At 42.8% G+C, this 20,913-nt stretch overlaps 1 protein-coding gene across 1 annotated transcript in view; it reads left to right on the forward strand.

Moving 5' to 3' along the window:
* The window catches only part of CTTNBP2 (cortactin binding protein 2), a gene marked incomplete at its 5' end in the record, with an annotated part of 133,703 nt that overhangs the window by 97,534 nt on the left and 15,256 nt on the right, over nt 1-20,913 (forward strand). The window contains 4 exon segments of the mRNA XM_008705893.2: nt 10,267-10,353; nt 10,434-10,533; nt 19,331-19,483; nt 19,660-19,847. Coding sequence (XP_008704115.2) covers nt 10,267-10,353; nt 10,434-10,533; nt 19,331-19,483; nt 19,660-19,847 — 528 coding nt within the window.

Here is a 20,913-nt window from a genome sequence, read left to right on the forward strand (position 1 = left end):
TATCAATTGATATCTTTGTTCCTCATGAAGTATTCAAAACCATTCTGTTGATGTGCTAGCTAAAGTCTAGAGTTGGGGTTGGCCTTTGTAAAAGTAGCCACAGTAGCATAGAAACATTTAGAGGCTTTACAACTGGGAAGAGATGGTGTCTTGTAAATCTGAGACGTTCATTTGTTTTCTTTGTCATGTGTTCCTCTCTCCCTACAGCTTCAAAGTAAGCCTGAGGGTTACATACAGGTGGGAGGGAAGGCTGTCTCCTTCCTGTGCTTTAGTGAAAGGTGCAGTTGTGTGACCAGTGGGTTTTCAGGAATGTGAGCCTAGGCTCCCAGTAGAATGAGCGTATAGAACCACTTTCTTTTCTCCCTTCTCCCTTCTCAGCTTCTCTGTACCAGGCAAGGTTCTGGCTCAGGGCTTTTCATTCACTCAGATGATAAAATAAACAGAAAGGTGATGAAACAGATTACAAGTGCACATCAGGCTTGACAGCAGGTCAAATGAAATGTCTATTAGTACATTATATCCAGAATATTGCAAGTATATTTATATGTGTATCTCCTAATGCATAAGACATGGTAACTACCAATGACCAACAAACCAGACACTAACTAGTTGTTAGTTCTAGTCTCAGTTTAATGAGTGTACACAAAAGGCTTTTTAAAATTCAACAATTATCCCCTGGATGAAGATAGTAAATATTTATTGTGCACTTGAAAATTTAAAGTGATTCAGGCAATAAGATAATACCATGGTTGTGAATGTTTCATCTTCCACATGAGATTATAATGCCCTAATGAGACAGATAATATGTTAACACATTTTTGTATCCTGTTTAGTTATTTAATTCAGTTGTTTGACAGGTATTTATTGAGAGCCTTCCAAATGCAGACAGTATTTTAGAAACTTAGGATATACCTATGTGTGAGATGTGTTCCCTGACCTCATGGAGCTTACATTCTAGTGGGGGAAGAGAAGTAAGAAACAGATGAATAAATACATCTGTAATGACATGGCCAGTCAAGTATGCAAGTATATAGAAAAGTATGTAAGTATAAAGGAAAATAAAGCAGATAAGGAGATAAAGAGCCAGTGGGAAAGGGTGGCAGAAAGAACTTCTGGATGGAGTTGTTAGCAAAGACCTTTCTGTAGTGATGTATAGACGGAAAACTAAATGGGGTGAAGGTGGTAGCCTTGTGAAGGGTGTTCGAAGCAGATGGAAGCTAGATCGCTTGGGATCATGGCAAGGACTTTGAATTTTATTCCAGGTGTGCTAGAAAGCCACTGGTAGGGTTTGAGCCAGAGAGTGACATATCCACCCAGTGCCACAGTAACTATAGGCACATCCATAGGTCTTTGAATTGTGGGAAATCTGTGCGACATGCAAATCTAGTAATATCTGACTTTACTGAGTATTATGTGCCGGGCTCTGTCGGAAGATAGGGAGGTTGTTTCATTTAATCGCTCCATGAGGGTAGGCATTTATATCAGTTACTCCCATTTTACAGGTGACTAAACCAAGATTTAAAGTAACTTGTCCAAGGCGAGCAAGCAGGTGGTAGAGCCTAAGGAGTTGCCCCTAGTCTGTCTTCCTTTCTCATGCTTGTAATAATAGTGTACTTATTAACCTGTTGGTTAAGAAGGAATCACAGTAACCAGTTGTAACTGTGTGTGTAAATGGATTACATAAAATGCATATATTAAAGCCTTTATGCAGAAAGCCACATGGATTGAAGACTTTAAATCAGATTTGTTTCTTTTTTTTAATGGTGTTATTTTTCAATACTTTCATTATATAATTAGAATAATACACATCTTAAATGTCCATTCTGACAGTTAATAAGGAAACATTTAACTTGATTGAGTTTTGAGTTGCTAATAATTTATTGTAATAGTTGAACTTTGTGTATTAACTCAGACTTTTCCTAGCCGGTTGCAGTTTTTATTACGTTATTTGCAACCTTCTTTTTTAATACTTCAGTGACTATGAGTAATTATTATATTAGAAAACTTGCATAGATCATCCTTATCTGAGCACTACTTTAAAAGGCAGGATCTGAATCCGCAGGACATAGTTCTTGGGATTCCACTGCCTGGTAGCCGTCCACCCCCATTTGTGCCACACTAACCATCAAGAATCAGGACTAGAGGGGCGCCTGGGTGGCACAGTCATTAAGCGTCTGCCTTAGGCTCAGGGCGTGATCCTGGCGTTATGGGATTGAGCCCCACATCAGGCTCCTCCGCTGGGAGTCTGCTTCTTCCTCTCCCACTCCCCCTGCTTGTGTTCCCTCTCTCTCTCTCTCTGGCTAATAAATAAATAAATAAATCTTTAAAAAAAAAAAAAGAATCAGGACTAGGAAATTCCACCTGCTCTTCATAGAGTCTCATAATAAATTTGCTATGTTCCCATTAAAATAATGTTGTAAATGATGACGGTTATGTATCTAAAGCCACAAATATCGATCTAGCAGGTAGCTGGCCAGTTCTAGCCTTATCTCTTTTAGGCAGGAGGAGTAAACGTGGGTAAGGCTCTAGTGGAAAGAAGAAGCCAGTGAATCTTTTGGCTTCCATGGGAATTATGGAAGAAGATTCTGGGCGGCCGGCAAGTGTCAGCCCAGAGGAGGTCTGGAGGACCAAGAGCTCATGAGTAGAGGCTGGGTGACAAGGGAACGGTTAGATCCAAAGTTATATCTTATGGTGGTTTGGTTTTTTGGTTTTGGAGTTTTTTGTTTTTTGGGGTTTTTTTTGGAATAACTACAATACCAAATTATTATGCCTGTGTTACTAAATGAGGGCCTGTCTTTATTTGAAATTAGTAACCAAGTCCAATCTTGGCTTTTCAAGTTTTAGTAAACTAATTTTTTAAAAACCTATGGTGTGTCTCTCTCTATGAACTGTAATTTCTCTTAACATTCCCATTAGTCTTTTATACCGATTCTATAAAGAGGGACCTCAGCATATGGCTAAAACCGTCTCGCTACCATGAAGGACTCTAGCTTTTTTGTAGCCGGGATGCTGGATGTGCCAGGATTGTTTGGGGGGATTTTATGCAAATCAGTTGACAGTAACTGTGTTGTTTGTGGCTCTGAAGTCCTACATAAATTCTTTAAAATCGATGTCAGGAGAGGTCAGAACGAAAGTCCTCGCTATAAAGCCATGACACTTTAAGCTACAGCCATCTCAGCTTTACTGGCTCAGTAAAAACCTTTTATTTTTTATTCTTTTTTGAGTTCAGCATCTTAGCCCGACCAGGCCTAAAACCATTTTTCGACAGTAGAAGCTTTCCCTCAGACTCTGATGAGTGAAACTCGGAACAGAAGTTGAGGTTTATTGCTTTAAAATAAGGCGGCAAGTCTGAGAACACATCCCGGGTGCCCCCTGCGTGCCCTGCCGATGTGAAGCCGGCAGCTCCCTGGTGCACTCCAGCCGGCAGAGAACACGGTGGAGGGGAGCACAACCTAGAGCTGGATGGGCCTTTGTCAAGGTCATTGTTGCCCTTGAATCCAGAATTCATTTGCGTCACAAAGCACTAATTGACATGTGGTAAGAACTTCCTGAATGGGCTGTGGAGACACAAGAATAAAAAGGATTGGTACGGATTGTGATGATAAGGCCAGTGTCCCTTTCGTAATAAGCAGAAATGTGCCACTGTGAACGCATACTTTGGAGTAATTGTGGTGACTCTAATTCACCTTTCGAAAGTTGAGTTTGATTTTCTTAAAGAGCAGATCTCCTTTCAAAACAATTAAAATCTTTACCTTCCGTGCCCCCAAGTCTTGTCCGCCTGCCTACCTTCCTATCTATCTTTAGAGCCCTCTGCTGGCAGCATGAAGCATGCGTATTTATAATACCTAAGATCTTTGCTGTTCGGAGAAATGTTAATTTTTAGCTAGAGCAGATAAATGTGTTGTCTTTGCATAGCTTTGCATGTTTGCACCAGTCTCGGTAGAGCAACGGGCTCCTGGTAATTATTTTGTTGTTCAGATCTTAAATGGTAACCAACAAAACTACAACATTTGTGAGATAGAACAAATTACCATTAACAAAAAATTGATAATATTTGAAATGAGGAAAAACCCAATGGAATGCATGTATTAGAATGTATGAATGATCTGGAAGTCTGTACATTTGTTTCTCCATTTCTTTCCTTATTTATATCTTACCTTATTACAGAAAGGATATTAGACTATGTGAAGACAAAAAGCTTACTGCTAGTGAATGACCTTTTCAGGGAGATTTCAAATAGAATGTTTCCTGCCTGTATTTTGTAAGAACCTACAATCTGAGAACAAATGAGGTGTTGAAATTGAAGACAGCTTATCTATGAAATCGGGTCTCTTGCTGTTACGTGATTTCAAAATCAATCTTAAGACAGTGTAGGCAGTTTGACAGGAGAGCTGTAATGAATAGAGCGCTCTTGTTTTCAGAAGTGAGACAAGATTAAATAGCAATCCTAGTTGAAAATCTCAGGGGTAGAATATTCAGTAAATCTTGAAAATCTGTATCCTGTTTCACTGGTATGAAACAATCCAGTCCTTGTGAGAGAATTTCTACCCAATAAGTCATGGCAGTTTGGGATTAATTTGGAGAGTACAAGACTTCTGGGTTTAAAATTGCACTTAGCTTGCGGTACCCAACACAATTTCCTACTAAAGTGCTTTTGAACAGTGATAAAACTTCACAATAACAGAGGAAAATAGAACTGAGGTCTCCCTTTGGCAAGAATCTGGAAAAATTTTCCAGTACCTTTAGGTGTAAGAGAGTGTTAAACCCACTTATTTGAGGCCTACCTGAAATTAGGTAGGAAGACGCTTTTATTATTTTTCTTTTACCATCTCACTCATATTCAAAAAAGCAAGGTTGATACCAGGTAGAAACTGGGGGTATATCCTTACTGCATAGTCTCTGCTTTTGGCAGCACCATGACCTTCTCCTCCATCTCCTGTCAAGATAGGCCCTTCTACAGGTTCATTCAGAGATTAAATCTAGAAATACCTGAGCAGGAAGTTGGTGGGCGGGCGCCGGTGAGGCTGCTCTGTGTGGGGGTGTATTACGTAAGCACCTTCAGCAGGATGGATGCTGGAGTGCCCTGCTCCCTGGGACTGCAGCGTAGCTCACGCATTTGCGTGCCGTGGTGGACAGCTCAGGGTCAGCCCACGGCAGCCATGCCACGTCCTGGAGGGTAACTCGCAAGTATAGACAGCAGCCCACCATCCAGCTGTGACCTAAGGCAGGATTCAGCCGAAAAATGAGCGGAAAGCGAGTGAAGCCAATGACCGTCAGCACATCCTGTTTTACTGCAGAGTCTGCGGTCTCACAGGACATAAGGAATAACAAGTTAACGACATCATACCTATGGAGGAACATTGCAGAACAGAATGGAGTTATCATTCTGGAAACTCAGAATGACAGCACCTTAAAATTGCGAGATAAAATGGAAAATAATTTAGAAAATTATGTTCTTTCTCTAGAGAATGCAAGATCAACTGTGAAAGCAGGGCAAGAAAGCCACGGTAGAGAGAGGCTAAGATTAAAGCAAAAGTGTTGGCAAGGAGGTGGGTGAGGTAAGGAGCTCTAAGAAGAACTGAAAATGCAATGACGTCTTTAAACTTGTACTTGAGACAGTAAAGAGCGGAAGGGAGATGGTGATTATTCTGTTCCGTGCTGTGAAAGACTAGCTTAAGGAGCTCTGCCCGAAGTAGAAGCAAAGGACAAGACTTACGATAATGATGAGGAAATGGATACACTCTCCGAGGACATAGAGGGAACTTAAGCATTAGTGGTCTTCCTTCAAAATAAAATTAGAAGAGGAGAAATTACCAAAACCATAATGGAAGAAAAATTTTCTAAGCCAAAAAAAGGTCTGACTGTGGACTGAAAGAATTTACCATGTTCCATTTAAGATTGGGAGAAAGAGGTCACAACCAGACAAATCTGGGTAACTTTTTAAAATGATAAGTACAGTCCCTGTACCGGTCTTGGTCCTTGCTGGCACTTCTACCATTGCTTGTCTCACAGACCCCCAAAACCATAGACGACAGCCCGGGGCCAACTACTGCTGAGTTCATCCTGTGACTTCGGGGTGCTGATGTTCCTTGGGCAGCTGTAGCCACCGTCCTGTTTCTTTCAGGTATATCATTCTCCCTGATGCTGCCCTAGCCCCAAAGGGAATCCAGCTGCTTCCTTTTGTAGTGAAGGCTTAGCAGTAGTGGAATAATACTTGTATTCACAGAAAATCAGTGGTGGCTAGCAGGCATGTTGTCTTTCAGAACCTAAAACCCAGTCCCAAGTCCCACATTACTTGTCCCCTTCAAGGACCACTTCCCTTTTTAGCTCATAGTCTGACACCCAGTGGTCAAGCCTGGTTTTCCAGTACTTTCCAGGAGCTATCTCTAAGCATGTCTTGGTCTCTTTGGAGGCCAGAGCTCAAGCCCTAAAAGCCTCAGGCAAGGTGGGAGTCCCCTCTTCCTTCCATGCTAACTGCTTTCCCTCAGGTCTGCCTTCTACGTCCCAGAATTGGCTTCTTTCCTGTAATGATGGATCAGTGGCCTGTTTTTCACCAGGTCTACCCCAGCCACCCTCAAGAATGTGTCCTTCCCCCTGGATCTCAAAGGGACAAGCTCATCAGAATACAGGAGAGCAACATAGATGTCCTTAAACATGAACAGACCTTTTCACATTTAGCGTTTCTCTAAGTCTGGGTGACTCAGGCTTGACACGTGAGCCATGTCACCTGTACTGGTTAGGGTGCCACTTCACCTATACAGAGCTCTTCTGTAAGATCTTTCCAAGAAGAGAGCTGCTCCCAGGCATGTAGGCTGGGAGCGGGAGCTCGGCCCTGGGATGACAGGTGGAGGGGATGACTGCCTTCTACATCTCACTCTACACATCACTGGCTTTGTCCCATGCAGATGCCCACAGGCTTTCTGTCCCAGGGCCTGCTGCATCTCTTCCTGGTCTCAGGCAAGGTACCCTCACAAGTGAGGGGAAAAGGTGTAAAAAAAAAAAAAAAAATCCTATAGGCATCCAGGCAGATTTTCTTTTCTACAGAATAAAAGTGATCAATCTCTACCCAGGTTTCTTTGAAACACTGAATTCCAGAATGGAACAATATAGGTAGTTGACCCAGTAATCTTACAATCGTGAAGATGTCTTTTATGTAAGAAGTCAAAGATATTCTCTGATATGCAACAGCTGTAAAAAGATTACACTCCTATAGCCCTCTTAAAAAATACATAAATATACATATATCAACTATACAAAGAAAAAAGCTGAAGGAAGCATAAAATATTTTTTCTTCCAAGATTTTATTTATATTCAAGGTACTTAACATAGAGTGTAGTACTGGTGTCAGGGGTAGAATTTAGTGATTCATCACTTACATAGAACACCCAGTGCTCCTTACATCACATGCCCTCCTTAATGCCCATCGCCCATTTGACCCATCCCTCCATCCACCTCCCCTCCAGCAACCTCCAGTTCTCTGTAGTTAAGAGTCTCTTATAGTTTGTCTCCCTGTTTTTATCTTATTTTTCTTTCCTTTCCCCTATGTTCATCTGTTTCTTAAATTCCACATATGCGTGAAATCATTTGGTATTTGTCTTTCTCTGATTTATTTCATTTAGCAGAATACACTGTAGTCCCATCCACACCGTTGCAAATGGCAAGATTTCATTCTTTTTGATGGCTGAATAATATTCCACTATATAGAGATAGATAGGTCGGTCTGTCTATCTATCTATCTATCTATATCTGCATCCCACATCTTCTTTATCCATTCATCAGTTGATGGACATTTGGGCTCTTACCATGAGCCCTTTGAATCAGTGCATGTGCCGCTTTGAATCAGTATTTTTTTTTTTAAGATTTATTTATTTATTTGACACAGAGACAGCCAGCGAGAGAGGGAACACAAGCAGGGGGAATGGGAGAGGAAGAAGCAGGCTTCCAGCAGAGCAGGGAGCCCGATGCGGGGATCGATGCCAGGACCCTGGGATCACGCCCTGAGCTGAAGGCAGACGCTTAATGACTGAGCCACCCAGGCGCCCCATCGAATCAGTATTTTTGTATACTTTGGTCAAATACCCAGTAGTGCAGTTGCTGGATCATAGGGTAGTTTTATTTTTAACTTTTTGAGGAACCTCCATACTGTTTTCCAGAGTGGCTGCACCAGTTTCTATTCTCACCAACAGTGTAAGAGGCTTCCCCTTTCTTCACATCCTTGCCAACATCTGTTGCTTCCCGAGTTGTTAATTTTACCCATTCTGACTGGTGTGAGGTGGTATTTCATCATGGTTTTGATTTGTATTTCCCTGGTGATGAGTGATGTTGAGCGTTTTTTCATGTGTCTGTTAACATTTGTATGTCTTCTTTGGAGAAATGTCTGTTCATGTCTTCTGCCCATTTCTTAACTGGATTATTTATTTTTTGGGTGTTGATTTGGTAAGCTTTTTAAATAGATTTTGGGTACTAGCCCATTATTGGATATGTCATTTGCGAATATCTTCTCCCAATTCATAGGCTGCCTTTTAGTTTTATTGATTGTTTCCTTTGCTGTAGTTCATTTTTGCTTTTTTTTCCCCTTGCCTCCAGAGACATGTCTAGTAAGAGGTTGCTATGGCCCAGGTCAAAAAAGTTGCTGCCTGTGTTCTCCTCTAGGATTTTGATGGATTCCTGTCTCACATTTAGGTCTTTCATCCATTTTGAAACTATTTTTGTGTATGGTGTAAGAAGGTGGTCTAGTTTCATTCTTCTTCGTGTGGCTGTCCAGTTTGTTGAAGAGACTGTCTTTTTTCCATTGGATATTCTTTCCTGCTTCGTTGAAGATTAGTTGACTATGTAGTTGAGGGTCTGTTTCTGGGCTCTCTATTCTGTTCCATCCGTGTCTGTTGTTGTACCAGTACCACACTGTCTTGATGACTACAGTTTTGTAATAGAGCTTGAAGTCTGGAACTGTGATGCCTCCAGCTTTTTGTTTTTCAACATTACTTTGGCTCTTCAGGGTCTTCTGTGGTTCCATACAAATTTTAGGATTGTTTGTTCCAGCTCTGTGGAAAATGCTGGTATTATTTTGATACAGATTACATTGAATGTGTGGATTGCTTTGGGTGGTGTAGACATTTTAACAGTATTTGTTTCCAATCTATGAGCATGGAATGTTTTTCCATTTCTTTGGGTCATCTTCAATTTCTTTCATAAGTGTTCTCCAGTTTTCAAAGTACAGCTCTTTTACCTCTGTGGTTAGGTTTAGGTATCTTCTGGTTTTTGGTGCAATTGTACATGGGATTGATTCCTTGATTTCTCTTTCTGCTGCTTTGTTACTGGTGTATAGAAATGCCACAGATTTTGTACGTTGGTTTTATATCTTGCATCTTTGCTGAATTCATGTATCAATTCTAGCAATTTTTTGGTGGAGTCTTTCAGGTTTTCTATATAGAGTATCATGTCATCTGTGAAGAGTGAAAGTGTGATTTCTTCCTTGCTGATTTGGATACTTTTTATTTCTTTTTGTTGTCTGATTGCTGAGGCTAGGAAGGGAAGCATAAAAATATTTACAGTGGGTGATGACACTGTCAGTGGTTTATATTCTACTTCTTTATGTTGTATTTTCCAGGATACATTGAAATGAACGTAATTCATTGCTATTTTAAATAATCACTCAAAAGCAAAATAAACATTGGGAAAATTCAAACTAGAGCGCATCTGCAAGAGATAATAAAGAAAAACATTTGCAAGGGACAAAATACAGTAGGAACCATGTTCCCAGCCTGCGTACTGAACCTCACTGTGGAAGAGAAAGGGAAGAAAGAGTATGCTTCGTCTTTTTTTTTTTTTTTAAGATTTTTATTTATTTATTTGAGAGAGAGAGAGCAAGCACAAACAGGGTGAGGGGCAGAGGGAGAAGGAGACTCCCCACTGAGCAGGGAGCCCAATGCGGGACTCAATCCCGGGACCTTGAGATCATGACCTAGGCCGAAGGCAGATGCTTAACCGACTGAGCCACCAGGTGCCCCAAAGAGTAATCCAATGTCAGCTCTTCCTATACAGAAACGCTACATAAAATACTATATAAGTATACAAATACTATATTTCATATTAAAATGAAAGACTTCAAGTGCCCAGTGAATAAAGTTAATCCTGAAAATATTATTTGTAATGTTTTCAAAGGCTGAGGACAGTCAGAAAGGGAATTTCCTACTTGGGTACCACTTTTTTTTTTTTTTTTCTCTTCTTCACATTTTCACCTAAGATTTCCTCTTGGTTTATTAATAGGTCGAGCAATACCACAATGTCATTTTCCATGGCCCGGAAGGAAGCTTGCAAGACTACATAGCACATCAGCTTGCACTCTGCATGCAGGTATCCATTACTTGTGTACCCTCTCTTTTTGTCTGAAAATTTGAAAGTGTGTAGAACTAATCACTGATGTCTTATCACAGCACAGACAAATGGCTGCAGGATTCACCTGTGAAATAGTGAGAGCCAAAGTGGATGCCGGTTTCTCCAAGGAACAGCTAGTAGACCTGTTCATCAGTAGCGGTAAGGCCGTTCCAGCCAACTGAAGTGTCACGAAGGGCATGATCTTCAGTGATGCCGTTGAAAGGAAATAAGGTTTCTTTCTGGGGGGTGAATTTAAGGTGACTTTTCAAATATTCAACAGCCTTGAAATGGAAACGGGAACCTAGATGAACACGTGCAAAAAAAATATTTTCATGTATCTGTCATTGCAGTTATTGCTCATCCTATGTTTTTTCTTTTCTCCCCCCATCTTTTGTCTGTGAATCATCTGTAGTGAGCGTGCTATATAACTGGCATCAGAGGTGTATCAAGGGGGGGGTGTTGGGAGCCGCCCACCCTGGCAGAACTGAGTACTCTACCACTGGTGCTGTTCAGAGCTGCATGGTGATAATAAAGAGCAGAGAGGTTTTTAGTAAATAATTCATAAATTCTCTACAACCAAAGCACCCCTTCTTGAAGCACCTGAGTTAAACTTCCTCCACCTAACCCTTGGCACATCGACTGGCGCTTCGCTAAACCCATTGCACACGTTAATGAACTCATTTAATCTCCACCATAGCCCTATGCGGGTAGGTGTCATGTCTGTTTCCAATGTGAGGAAGCTGGCACGGGGAGGGGAGGCTCGGTATCTTGCCATAACTCCAGAGTGGCAGAACCAGGATTAAATATGTTTATTAATATAGCTTTTTCGTGAATTTTCTGTCTTAGGCTCCTGAGGTTACCATTCCAAGCTTCACCACAGGGCGTGTTAGCATACCCTGCACAGCACAGCATGACCACCAGCTCCAATCCAGAACCAAAATGAACCAGACTCCAGTTTCCAAGGGCCCAGAGCCACAGAGAGCCCTGGGGAGAGGGTGCAGGAGGGGTGCAGGTGCAAGATCAGTGGTAGATGAGCTGAAACACAAATCCAAATCTGTGTTGAGGTGTTTCTCATCTTTGGAGCCATGATCAAGGGAGAGACCACGTAGCTAGGTCAGCCTTGGAAGAAGAAAGGGCCAGCAGCTTTTACGTCAAGAACTAAAGTTTAAGAGGCCGGCTTGGGGAGGGATTGAGGGTTCCACAGACCTAGACACACATTTTAAGGATAGAAAAATCCTACCAGAATCAGAATGTTACTCTGGTGCGTGGGTCAGTCTTTGTTCAGAAACTAGTGAAAGTTAGCTACAGAAAGCTGTTTTTTTCTGCTGCTGTTACTAATAATCACTACCATTTATTAAGCTCTGACTCTGGTAGGCCCTATTCTCAACACTCTGATTTATAAACATGAGGACATTTGAAACAGGAGGTTGGAGGATCCTGACAGGAGATACCCCAGCAAGAACACAGCCAAGCAGGCCTCAGACTGCTACCGAGCCTGCCCTTCCTCAAAGCCAGCCACGGCTCCGTAGAAACCCACCTGTGCTGACATTTCTATTTCCCCCCTTGGTCTTATAACAAAAGCCCACTACATTTTTTCCAACTTTCAGTCTTGTTTCATCTCAGAGTAAGAAGCTGAAATATTTTGTTCTCACCCTGTCAGAGCAGATAGCAATCATAGACTGGATTCTGCTCTCTGCTCTAAGCTGAGAGAGCTAAGAAACTTAGCAGTGAGTCAGGTCATAAAAGGGTGTAGAGGTGCCCGCACAGCATTTCTAAACCTGTTGGTGGGCGGGCATCTTAAGAGTTCCTCTTCCTGTTTCCCAGTTTGGTGAGTGGCACATCTCTCAGCCTCTCCCACTTGAAACTCTCGTCTTATCAGCAGGCTTGACCACCTGAACGTCCACAGTGCCAACAGGCCACGTTAAAGGGTGAAGTGGGCTCGCTGGGGCTGCGGGGAGCGGGGAGGCGTCTCCATCTGCAGGAGGACAGCCGCTCTCAGCAGCCAGTTGCTGGAGGTGGTGTAGGTCCAGTGTCAAGTGCTCCTGGGACTTTTAAGAAGTCAGAAATCCTGTTTTATGTAAAATGCAGGATTTTCTTCTTTCAGTGTTGTCAGTTATTTCACTTTTTAAAGCCATAGGAGGACCAGATAGAACTTCCAGATCCTCTTTCATGGACCCCTTGTCTTCATCCCACGTAGTCCATAGTCACGTCCTGCCAGATGGGTCCCAGCATGCCTTTTTCATCCGTTCTATTGGTACCATCCTACCTTATGCCCCCTTTTCTCGTATCTCAACTCCTTTCCTATGACTGGCTGCTCTGCCGACTGCTTCTCCCCCTCACACATCCTTCACGGGCAGTCGGACCCTTAATTAAAAGCTGTGTGTGATTCCTGCCCCACACATCCTTCTCTCACCCACTGAACTAAGTCAGTGCCGTTCAAGGCCTTCCTTTCAAGGACAGTGATTGGCTTATCTGACCCTTTGTTTTTTTAGTTGAGATATTACTGAGATATACCATCGTATGACTTTAAGGCGTACAGCGTGTTGATTTGATACGCTTCTGTACTGCAAAATAATGACTGTAACATTAGCTAGTCCCTCTGTTACCTCACACAATTACTATTTTTTTGGGGGTGGGAATGTTCAGGTGGACTTTCTTAGTAACTTTCAAGTATGTAAAACAATATTGCTAACTGTAGTCACCATGCAGGACTTTAGATCCCCAGAACTTACTCATCTTATAACTGAAATTGTGTATCCTTTGATATCTCCCCATTTCCCTCACCCTGGCCCCAAACCCCTGCCAACCATTTTACTCTGTTAGCGTAGGTTCGGCTTTTCAGATTCCGTATGTAAGTGATATCATACAGTATTTGTCTTTCTCCGTCTGACTTGATTCCCTTAGTGTAATGCCCCCGTGGTGCACCCTGTGGTTGAAAATGGCAAGATTTTCTTCTTTCTCAGTGAGTGAAGAATAGTCCATTCTGTGTATACACCACATTTTTATCCATTCATCTGTTGACAGACACTTGGGTTCTTTCCGTTTCTTGGCTATTGGGAATAATGATGCAGTGAACATGGGAGTGCAGATTACTCCCTGAGATCCTGATCTCATTTCCTTTGGATATATACCTAGAAGTGGGATGGCTGGACAATGTGGTTATTTTGAATTTTTTGAGAACTTCCATACTGTTTTCCATAGTATGGAAATGTACCAATTTACATTCCCACCGTCAGTGCTCAAGGGTTCCCTTTCCTCCACATTCTTGCCAGAACTTGTTATCTGTTGCCTTTCTGACGATAGCCATTCTGCCTGGTATGAGGTGAGATCTCACTGTGGTTTTGTTTTGCATTTCCCTGATCATTAGTGATGTCAAGTGTCTTTTCATGGACTTGTTGGCCATTTGTATGTCTTCTTTAGAACATTTGACCCTTTCAAAATGGATGTCTGTGCTCCAACAGAGTATGCTGTTTCTTCTTTATGTGTCCTTTGCTTTTCTACTCTGAGTCTTAGTTCGTGTGCAGCTCTCATCTAGAATGATAGAGTAAACACACACCCCCGCCCCCCGCCACACACACACACACACACACACACTGACTACCAACATGGCGGGTGCTGTGCAAAATAGTATGTGTACAGTACTGCTTAAAACAGACATGGTTTTTGCCTTTCTGGAAACTACAGAAAAAGCCCCTGTTAAAATGCTCTAAGGACACCTCAAATGAAAGCTTCTCTGATCCCCCCAGATGTGACTTCTCCCTTTAATGAACATCAGTAGATTTTGTTTATAACCATGTCCCACATCACTATAGGTCAAGACAGTGAGGCTATTATCTGACCTTTGGCCTTGGCCCATGCACACATGGTGAGCTCCTTGAAGGCTAGCACTGTACCTTATTCTATTTTGTCTTGTACACTGATAGCTAATAATTATTGGTGATGAGTGGGTGAATCTGATAGAGGAAGTAGCATGAGCAAAGACAAAGAGAATGTCATCTTCAGGTGTCTGTAAGTGGAAAAGCCTGCTTAGACTGGATGTAGAAAGACATAAGGTGAGAGAGTGCAAGAGTTGATAGGGGAGTAGGTGATGATAGGACATAAAGATAGAGTGATTTGGAGTTTAAAAATGAAGTTTTTGAACAGACTGAAGCCAAAAAAAAAAAAAATCTCCATTTTAACTACCCTTTTATGTAGGAAAGGACATAAATGGGACAGGACTTGATTCTCTATTCACCTCAATAATTTGTAATTATCAAATATCTTTCTTCTTCTTTTAATAACACAAGTAAGACACAAAGGTAGGTTCATCTGCTAAGACCTTTTTTTTTTAAGATTCTATCTATTTATTTTGAGAGAGAGAGAGAGCATGAGCAAGGAGGAGGGGCAGAGGGGGAGAAAGAAGCAGATTCTCCCACTGAGTGGGGAGCCCGACACGGGGCTCGATTCGAGGGCCCCGGGATCATGATTTTGGCTTAGGTCATGATCACAAGGTTGTGAGATGGAGCCCTGCCTCAGGCTGTGCACTGGCGTGGAGCCTGTTTAGGATTCTCTCTCCCTCTGCCCCTGCCCCCTGCTCGCTCTCTATTGCTCTCTCTCTCTCTTAAAAAAAAAAAAAAAAAAAAGAAGCCAAGACTTATATGGAGATTAAAATAAAATGGTTCCCATGAAGAAAAGACTGTAGAACAAAAGAACACATTAAAAAAAAGACCTAGCACTAATGTTACCAAGGGTTATTTTGTGTTTATTTTAAAATAACATCTTCCTAAAATAATAAGAAAAATAACATCTTTTCATATTGCGTTTTGTGAGAGAGAGTCACAGCATATGGCTCTGTTGTTTGGTAAAGGGAGGTGTGAGCGTGTATTAGAATTGGGTCAAATTTTCCCTTAGTGTAAGGTATGTAGTTAGGTCAGCAAGACAGATACTTTTAAAATTACATGTGACAGTAAGGAGTAAAAAAAAATTTTTTTGAATACTAGATTGGTATTTTTAAGTAACACTTGGAATTCTTGAGAGAACTTTCCTTTTTGGAAGTAATAAAGATAGAATTACCATATTAATAGTAGGAGAATAGGGTCATTGGAGTCCACACAGCTGAGTTCACCTCCTTGGCCCTGCATTACCTGAGGCTCTTGGAAGGTTTGCCCCCTGCTTCTTAGCTGGACTCAGAGCCTTGTTCTCAGTGGACCATAGAAGACAGGCTGCTTTCCATCCCAAGGGGCAGATTATGGACTCGTGGTCACTTTAGACGCAAAGGAGTTTGGATTTAACTATAATAGGCTAATTATTTTTAAACCAACAAGTGTTGACTGAATCTCCAGAACTTTTAATACAAGGGTGTACGTGTCTGATTAAGATCACCAATGTGCAGGAGAGGAGCGGGGCTCACACAGCCTATACAGCTGAAGAAAAAGGACCGAAAGAGATTTGTTTCAGAAATAGAGCTTGAAGTAGCCTACGGCAAGGGGACCTACATGGCTGACTTCCTGGCAGCAGCTGTAGCGTGCGGTGCGTGGCCTTGTCTCATGCCTTAGAACCCGATCGGGGCTGGTTAATCCTTCAAACTGGAGACTTCCTGCTCCTGGGGTTGGTTAGACCTGAAACTCTGCTAAATAAGCTGAAGTAGACACATGCTATTTCACCGATCGAATTTACCTTTGGACCAACTGATTTAAGGATGTTGAACTTAAGTAGTTAGAGAAGTGGGTGACGGAAAAAATGAGGTCATGAGACTGGCGGTGAAGACGAAGCTTTTCAGCAGAGAAGCCCAGTCTATTTGACCCTGGGTTGGTATCTCCTGGGACACCAGGATAAAGACGAGGTGGAACCCCAACCCAGCTGTTAGAACGGCAGCCCTGCCCCCTTTCTGTCTAGGGCACAGGTTATCCATTTAATGGGCGATTCACTGATTAGCCATACAGCCCTGGCTGGTGGACCTCAGAGAATGTTAAGCACTTTCCGAAAGCTCTCCGGGGCCCCTGTGAACCCATTCATTTTATCTCCCGCCTGAATTCTCCGCCCCCTGCTCCGGGCCCAGCGCCTGCGGGACATCTGTGACGGGATGCTCCCTCCTCAGCTGCGCCCCCGGTGTGTGCTCGTGCCGCTCTTGCTCACCTGCGCTCGGCCTTCCGCTCCCCAGCCGCGCAGCTGCTGCTCTCAGCGCCTTTGTTCTGTACCTTGGCCCTGGACGAGGCTCCCATTATCTCCTGCATTCGCCTCAGCTATCAGAGCCTGTAAGTGTGTTTTCCTTTTTCTTTTCTCTCCAGGCGTTCTTTGCACCAGAGTGAGATTTCAAAGCAGGAATCCAATCCTGTTTATCCCCCTCTTTAGAGACTGCCATGGCATCCCAGATCTGGTGGTTTCTCCCTACCAACACGACATTCTCGGTCTTCCACTTGTCATCTGTGGCTGAGTTCTGAGGCTGCATATCATTAAGCCTCACCCCAGGCTGCACACAAAATTCCAATGGCCCAGCCCAGCCCAATGAAATCAGAACATCTGGAAGTGGATCCCAGGGGATGGTTCCCTGCAGCCCAGGGGGAGTACATGGTCACTGCTTGACTGCTGCCCCCCCACCCCCACCCCGTGGCTACTTGATCCCATTCCGTTGATGTGACTCCACCCCAGGCTTCCAGCCAGTCCCGACCAGAGCTTTCTATCAGCTTTGAGCTCACCATCCTTCACTCTTGCGGCTGTTCTGACCTTGACTTGATCCTTAGTCCCTTCTAGGACTGAGCCCTGCCCAGTCTCCATTCTCGGCCAATGCCATCTCTCACAACTAGAAAGCCTTCTCCTGACCTGTCTACCTTTGAAGATGCTATTCCTTAAGATAGGTGCATTTTAAAATGCCACATCCCCAAGTTAGAGTCAGTCCCCTCTGGTACACCATAGCACTTAGCATAGGACATACAGCGAGGGGGCAAGGGATGAACGTTTGTTGAAATGCAGATACATGTTCCTGTAGAGAGATTCTGGCTGGACGCAGCAGCTTCAAGGCCGCTGGAGCTGGCCGTACCCTCAACACAGATCAGGGAAACACTGCAGACTTTTAGTCCTTGGTTACAGCAAAGCAGGTGCACGTACCATTCAACCTGCTCTGGTTTTTATCACTGGGTAGAAAAGGTGAGTTTATCATTGTTGTTTTAATGAACTATAGATCTAGCATACTTCCACATTGAATGTGTTTCTGAAAGAACGTTTGCTGAGAAGCACAGACTTTTTAGCACTTTTTACTGAATAGCCGTGTTGAAAGGACTCAGGCACACAGCAGACACTAGTGGTAACAGCCCCCACAAAACAACTAAATTGAGAGGTGGCAGCTACTGTTTCCAGTTTTCTAGTTTTAAAGCTTCATAGCCTGCAGAAAAGCTATTTCAGTCTCAGAAGAGATTCATTTACAGTGTTCGAAGAGTTCTTTTGAAAGTGAAAATGCATCTGTCTAGAGTAACAAGGGGGACTGGAGTATAATCTGTTATTATGAATATTGGTGAAAAGTGGAATACTTGATAAAATTACTCTCAAGTAATTTAAATTGATCTCTTTTTCTCAAGGTTAATTTGGCTAAGACTGAGGCATCTTAGAATCTTAAAGATTAAAAAGTGATTTTAATTTTTGACTAATTCACTGGTATGTAGAAGTAGTATATACAAGTTAACTACATTATTAACATTCGAGTGCTTAGTGGGTGCTGGGCACTGTTTCAAGTACATTCTGTCTACAGACTGCTCGTTTCCTACATATAATCTTCCATTTACTTTGCATTTTTCATTTTGGGTTGATACGCAGTTTAGCGCCCCCTTCAGTAGGAGGTCCACTAAGGATGATTCAGAAGTCCCGGGGCACCTGGGTGGCTCAGTCAATTAAGCATCTGACTCTTGATTTCAGTTCAAGTCATGATCTCAGGGTCTCAGGGTCCTGGGGTAGAGGCCTGCGTGGGGCTCTGCATTCAGCACGGAGTCTGCCTGAGGATTCTCTCTCCCTCCCTCCTCACTGCTCGCGTGGCCATGCGCAAACCTGCGCACACTCTCTCTCAAATAATCCTAAAAAAAAAAAAAAGAAAAAAGAATCGGAAGTCCTAGTCCTTCCTTAAAACTGTGGTGAAACCCTAGTCAAACCACTTTAACCTCTCTGAGGTCTGTAAAATGAAAGGATAATCTGCTTTTCTGAGGTCCTATTTCCATAATTTTGTGAATAGTTCACATGTGTAATTTAAAGGTCATTTAAGGGTTTCTGACCTTTTGTATTATGAAATATACATCCATAAAATACATAATACCTATATTTATAGATTTATAGATATTTCTAGATCAGGAAATAATTCTAAATAAAATAATCATTTAGGCACCAACCAGGCCAAGAAATAGACTCTCCCAGCTTCCAGAATGTGGCCATGGCCCCATCCCTGTCCATAAACCCTTCTAGAGGTAACCATTAGTCCATCTTTTGTGATAACCATTTCTTTGCTTTTCTTTATCATTTTACTACCTTTAAATCCCTTTACTACCTTTACTCCCTTGTGAATCCCTAAATTATATATTTAGTACTGCCCGTGTTTGAACTTTACGTGGTGAAACCATATTATATGTATCCTTTTGTGATTTGCTTCTTACTGTATTGTTTGTGGCAGTCCTGCATGTTGATGCTTGTTGTCGGTTCACCGTCCTCTCCAGTGTCTGAAATACTCCTGTGTATCCATTCTGCTGTCAGTGGGAACGGGCGTTGATCCTTAGCGGGGTCTGTGTGAAACTAGTAGTGGATCATCGTATGTGCATGCTTCCGCCAGTATGAAGTAATGCTAACCTCTTTTCCAGAGTCCTCCTACTCCACCAGCAATTTAAGAACATTCTCATTATGTCACGTCTTCACGAACACTTTCCATCTTCAGACTTCGATTTTTAACCAGCTCTTAGAGGTTTTTGTAAAAGCTTTAATCCCTGAATTGTGTTTTTCACCCCAGCTTGTCTGATCCCCGTGAAACAGTCTCCTACGAACAAGAAAGTCATCATCATCTTAGAGAACTTGGAAAAATCCTCCTTGTCTGAGTTGCTGGGGGACTTTCTGGCACCTTTGGAGAATCGCAGCCCTGAAAGCCCCTGGACTCTGCAGAAAGGTAAAGAGAGTGGCAGGAGCATGCCCAGAAGCGAGGCTCTGTGGGATTATTCTCATCCTCTGTGGCCCAGAGTAGGAGTTGAACTTACTGTTCTTCTCTCTTAGACTCGTTTGACTTTGTGTTTGTCTCATCGTATGGCTTCCTGAGGTTGGACCATTGCTTTTGGTTTGTTTTAGGAAATGGAACGTCTGAATGTTATTACTTTCATGAGAACTGCTTTCTGCTGGGAACCATTGCCAAGGCCTGTCTCCAGGGCTCGGACTTGCTGGTGCAGCAGCACTTCCGCTGGGTCCAGCTGCGGTGGGACGGCGAGCCCATGCAGGGCCTGCTGCAGAGGTTCCTACGAAGGAAAGTCGTGAATAAGGTAACCAACTGCCGCCGCAGCCTCTGGCCCGAGACGCAGCCGTAGCGTCAGGGGGCCTGCGCGGGCGCCCTACCCCTTACCGACCACGGAGCCTCGGGCACGGGCAGTGTTTAGATACCCAAGAGTCAAATAAGATAACGTATATAAAACCTGGAACAGTTTCTGAACTATGTTAACTATTAAAAAAAAAAAAAAGAAAAGCAAATAGGTTTTACAGCTGTTGTTAACTGTTCTCAAGGAGTGCCTCCAAGTTCTAAACGTTTGCTCTAGAAGGCTGTCTTAGAAAACCAATCACTCGTTTTAAGAGTAGCCGCGGCTTCCTTGGAGCCTTCAAAACACGATCCATCCACTCAAGCTAGTTTTGATGTGTGACTGTTACACTGTGCTAAATACTTAAAAGTCAAGATTAAGATTCTCTAGCTTTGAGACATTTTCAAGCGTCATTATAACTCCTGGCGATTATTTTGGAATAAAATATTCTGTATCCTCCCAAATAACAAAATTAGCGCTGACCAAATTTAGTACGTTGGTATTTAATTAATATGCTTAAGTCGAGCTAGGATCTGATTGTCAAGATTGACTGGAAACATCAGAGCTTGAGTTAGTAAGACTGTCCCAAATTTAGTACGTTGGTATTTAATTAATATGCTTAAGTCGAGCTAGGATCTGATTGTCAAGATTGACTGGAAACATCAGAGCTTGAGTTAGTAAGACTGTCCCTTCATCCAGCACCCCAGGCCACATTTGGAGGGTGATACCTTCTATCACAATATTTTAAGCTGTAAATAACACAACACCTACTGTTTTTCCTCACATAACCAGCGTCTTGTGGTAGGTATTGCTGACATCTGTTCACTGCCATGATGTCAGGTCCTGGGTCTGGGGGAGACTCTTGAGTTCCCCTCAAGATTGTAGGATGTCAGCAGGGGCTTCGGGCACCAAACCTGCACCCATGTGTGTTCAAAGGTGGGAACCTCGATGCTACCACGGGGGAAAGAGAGTTTTGGCCTTCTCAATTTCCTTATTGGGGAGGAAGCATCTTTTTCTGGAACCCCCAGAAAGAGAC

This window comes from Ursus maritimus, unplaced genomic scaffold (assembly GCF_017311325.1).
Source record: "Ursus maritimus isolate PB19 unplaced genomic scaffold, ASM1731132v1 scaffold_3, whole genome shotgun sequence".
NCBI lineage: Eukaryota > Metazoa > Chordata > Mammalia > Carnivora > Ursidae > Ursus > Ursus maritimus.